The sequence below is a fragment of the Brassica oleracea genome, chromosome C2, assembly GCF_000695525.1.
Source record: "Brassica oleracea var. oleracea cultivar TO1000 chromosome C2, BOL, whole genome shotgun sequence".
In the NCBI taxonomy this organism is placed as follows: domain Eukaryota; kingdom Viridiplantae; phylum Streptophyta; class Magnoliopsida; order Brassicales; family Brassicaceae; genus Brassica; species Brassica oleracea.
Genome location: NC_027749.1, coordinates 40996396 through 41001410, shown reverse-complemented (window position 1 = coordinate 41001410; position 5015 = coordinate 40996396). Strand labels below are relative to the sequence as shown.

Genomic DNA, 5015 nt, shown 5'->3' with positions numbered 1-5015 from the left:
CTAACCTATGATGACTGACATGTAAGTCGTCTAGCTTTTTTGGAGTTTTTTTAACCAAACAAAAGTAGACGATTTATTTTTCATTCGTCTCAGATTACAGATTTCAAAGTCAATTGCAAAAATAACATCTGCGTTGACCAGACGACTTATATTTTAGTCGTCTGGAAGACTTAGATTGAAGTCATCCGCATCGATCTTTAATAAACTTTCGTTGTCTTTGTTCTATGTTTGCTAATGTGTTTTATTTTGACTTTTTCAGATGATGCGTCAGTTACATGCAGTGTATGGAGAATGGTTGTTGAAAGATGGATGTTGGAATATACAAGTCAACGAAAACTCTTTTTGTGGTAACATGTCGTGTTAGTGGTTGTCAATGGAAGGTTAGAGCAAGTGTGAAACATGGGACTGAAACGTTTTGGGTAACCAAATTTTACTAAATTTGACTAAGTTTTTCAACACAAACTTGTAAAAAATGTGATATGCTTTGACTAGTTACTATTGTTTGTTTTCATCTCTTAAGTATTATGTTATAGACACCAATGATGATTATTGTTATGAGTTGGAAGAAGGGTTAAAATGCTTCTTAAAATGTTATATCAATATGAGGCTACCAACATTCTTGTTTATTAAGATGAGAAGAAGGCCATTGGAGTTTATTATTGCATATGAGAGATCCAAAGATAAGAAAAAGGCTATTGAAGTACATTATTTCATTGATTTGTAAATGTGTAAACACATTGTTAGCACATATATTACATCTTGGGAAACATTATTACTGATTTTACAAATAAATCACAAATAAAAGAGTAGACATGCAAATCACAAAACAGACCACAAACAAAACTATTATAGATCATTCATCTACAAAGACAAGTTTGGACTCCACTTGATATAGAAGAAGACTTCCTAGAAGTCGTCTGGAAGACTTCCTGGAAGTCCTCTAGCACATTGTATTTTAGACGACTAACAGGTAAGTCATCCCAGAAGTATTCCAGATCTGAAAAAGCTGCATATCCAAATCCATATCTGAAAAACCTGCATATCTAAAAACGTTCAAATGGCTTAAAACAGAGAAATTAGTGGAAGATTAGATAAATCTACAATTATTGAACACACAAAAATACATATCTAAAATTGATAGATCTACCTTTAAATGAGTGGAAGATGAGAAACATCTGATTAAAAACAAGATAAATTATTGAGAAAGACATGAGACAAAAACAATAAATTGATATAAAGCTTAGTGTTTATAAGTTCAAAGAGATTAGAGAGAGGTTGAAGAGTTTTAGAATGATGAACATTACATTTTTGTTGCACGCATTTGAGAGAATGAAAGAGAATGTGTAATTTTTCTTTATATAGGGAGACAAAAAATCCAATTAGATTAAATATTTTTGATTCAGACGACTTTCTAGACGACTTACTTGTAAGTCACCCAGAAGACTTTAATATTTTTAGCGGGAAACTAAAATATTTTTAGCGGGTAACTAAAATAGAAGACTTCCTAGACGACTCTCGTTTAAATTATTTAAGAGAGAAAACTTTTTTTAAAAACATTTTAGGCGGGAATATTTGGACGACTAAAATATAAGTCGTCTGGGTAAAATTATTCACCAGACGACTGAAATATAAGTCGTCCACACCCTAAACATAACCTCTAAACTTAATTATCTAATTAAACACTTCATAAAATCAAATCAAACTTGAAAAGTGTTTACTATGCACAAAAATAAACACATATAGGTGAAAATTAATATATTTGAAAAAAAACATTTCAGCTTTCCAAAATCTAACCCTAAAAGTACATACAATACTACAACATATGTTTGCCAAATCCCTAAACCAAAGAATACCATGATTCACTACTTCCACTCATCTATCTTGAAAACAAATCAATTTTATCATATCTTAATTTATATCACTTAAAACTGTTTATAATTACATATTTTTTATTTTTCACTCATCAAAATATTTTTTACAAAAATTTATAAATTATTTTTAAGATAAACTGATACCAAACGACTTGTAAGTCGTCCAGACTACTTCCAACATTTTTACGTAAAAATGGCTTATGTTTTTTTTTTTTGGTCATAAGGGGCTGGGCTGTAATTTCACAAAACTTTTAGATTAGTTTTGCATTTGATTCAAGTTTGGGTATAAGTTTGGGATTAAAATCAAGTTGTGGATTAGTTTCGACAAATTCTCCTACCTTTTTTTTAGAGAAAGAGACATGCAAGTTTTTTTTTTTAAGCTGGATAACTCTCGTTCTGTTACTTATTTGAGAAATCAAATTATTTTATAATTAGTTTTTTTAACCAATTTTATAATTAGTTTTTATATCCAATTTTTATTAATATGTCTAGCTGCTAAAAGAACATTAGCATATCTAATAGATTAAACCTATATTGACATTTTTTTACACGTATAGAAGATTTTAACTCTAGGTTTTGATATAAATTGAGTCTATATAACAAGATTTTTTTGTTTGAAAAATAATTATATTCTGTAAGCTAATGATGATATTTATTTATAAGAAAATAATTGAAACTTCTGAAAAATTATTATATACAATTGTACTACTACAACATTGTAGTAAAATTAGAAATGTAACAATTGTATTGTTGATTCAACTAAGAAGTATTTTAAAAATTAATAGATTGATAGTTTTTAATAAATATATTATTATTATGTTTATATATTCAAGTATTTTATAAGAACATACTACAACTTATAAATCAAAAAGTGATCAGTTGTCAGTTTTAATAAAGAGTAAAATGATAACTCTTATTTTTACTACAATTTTTTTCACATAAATGTATAGTTTCTATTACATATTTTCTACTAAAATTTACATCAAATTATAAAACATATCGTAACTCAACCTTAATAATACATGTCACCAAGCCAATACAACACTCATCCAACATAATCAATTTACTATAACAAGTTCATGTATTCCTTGTACATGAACCGGTTTGGTAACTATAATAACTTGCAAGATTTGTATGTACCTAATAATAAAGTAAACGATTGGAGACAGTCATGTTATACTAATTAACTATAATAACTTGCAAGATTTTGTAAGTAACAAATAACCAAAACGTTCATGTATTCCTTTCTTTTACGCCAGTTATATATACCAAAACAAATCAAGAACCATATTCAATGCAACTTTAAACCATACAAAAAATAGATAAATTACAAAAATAGAAAAACTAAAAACAACGTATAAGGAAATAAAAACCACCCATTTACGTAGCCTCTTCTTGGTAACTTACTAAGCCATGAAATAGCTCGCAAAGCCTTTTCTTCCTCTACGTTTCTAATTGCCTTCGACGAAGATCTACCGTAGAGAAGTCTACCTCGTAGACCAATCTCTCAAATTTGATTCCCTATTCTCGTTGCCAACGTCAAATATGCGTCTCTCTTGTAGTCTTACACCCTTCATTCTCCTCTTTTTTCTCTTCCTTGTCGCACCAGCCGTATCTTCTGGTGTAGCTATCTTGAGAACAGATTATTACCAAAAGACATGCCCCGATTTCAACAAAATCGTGCGTGATGCCGTTATAGCCAAGCAAGGTCAACAACCGACAACTGCGGCCGGGACACTTCGTCTCTTCTTTCACGATTGTTTCCTCGAAGGCTGTGATGCGTCTGTTTTGATAGTGACCAACTCGTTTAACAAAGCGGAACGTGACGATGATCTCAACGACTCCCTCCCAGGAGATGCTTTTGACATTGTTAATCGCATCAAAACAGCTCTAGAGCTGTCTTGTCCCGGTGTGGTATCATGCGCTGATATTTTAGCGCAGGCTACGCGTGACCTTGTCACGATGGTAGGAGGACCTTACTTCGACGTAAAGCTTGGTCGTAAAGACGGACTCGAATCCAAAGCCCATAAAGTACGAGGAAACGTCCCGATGCCTAACCAGACGGTCCATGACATCCACGGGATGTTCAAGAAAAATGGGTTTAGTCTACGTGAGATGGTAGCATTAAGTGGAGCTCACACAATCGGATTTTCTCACTGCAAAGAATTTAGTGACCGCCTCTACGGATCAAAAGCCGATCCAGAAATCAACCCGCGATTTGCAACCGCTCTTAAAGAACTATGCAAAAACCACACCGTCGACGACACAATCGCGGCGTTTAATGACGTGATGACTCCGGGAAAATTCGACAACATGTACTTTAAGAACCTTAAAAGAGGACTTGGGCTATTAGCTTCTGACCACCTCCTTATTAAAAACAATAGCACGAAACCGTTCGTTGAGCTTTACGCAACTGACGAGAAAGCATTCTTTGAAGATTTCGCTCGTGCGATGGAGAAAATGGGCACGGTTGGCGTTAAGGGAGATGGAGAAGGAGAAGTGAGGCGTAGGTGCGACCACTTCAACAATCTCAACGTATAAGAAAAAAAAAATCACAAAAATTATATTTCTGCTTCTTTTTTTTTGCGGGGAGAAAGGAGGAATTGAGGGGAAGAAACCTTTCATTTATATATTTATGTTTAAAATATGTATTATAATCATAATTCAAGATTGGGTGTTTATATTTTTCATGAAAATGCAAATTGTTATATTTGAAGTGTGCAAGTAAAAGATCTGTATTGTGTCTTTTTTTTAAACTATTCTTTCAAATCTCTATAATATTATTTGAGAAGTTAGTTTCATATGTGTCACGCTCACAACTCCCACGGTAGTTGATTACTATGATACCATTAATGAATCAAAACATCTAATTATCATTATTAAATATTTATTTTATTTTATTTTTCCTCTTTTATTTAGGTTTCCTTTTTTTTAAATAACCTATATTATAAAGAAATTTTATAAATTTTAAAACGAAAATATCTTTTATATATAGTGTAATTTATAATAAGGAAAGTTTACAAACTAATCTTGATTTTAAAGTAAAGAACTAATATTTCTTTTTAAAAAAATAATCATAAACAACATAATATATATTTTAAAATTATTAAGCATTTTATTTAAATCAATCTATTTTCAAATTAT

The 5015-nt window shown here is 31.1% G+C and overlaps 1 protein-coding gene across 1 annotated transcript; it reads left to right on the top strand.

The window, feature by feature from the left end:
- Positions 1–3272: 3272 nt before the first annotated feature.
- LOC106325808 (peroxidase 65-like) lies at positions 3273–4579 on the top strand. Its single transcript, XM_013763856.1, has one exon. The coding sequence runs from the start codon at positions 3417–3419 to the stop codon at positions 4410–4412; it is 996 nt and encodes a 331-aa protein (XP_013619310.1). The 5' UTR covers positions 3273–3416; the 3' UTR covers positions 4413–4579.
- Positions 4580–5015: the final 436 nt, after the last annotated feature.

Excerpts from the sequence above, each read along its gene's own strand:
- LOC106325808 (XM_013763856.1), top strand. The coding sequence starts at position 3,417 with ATGCGTCTCTCTTGTAGTCTTACACCCTTCATTCTCCTCTTTTTTCTC.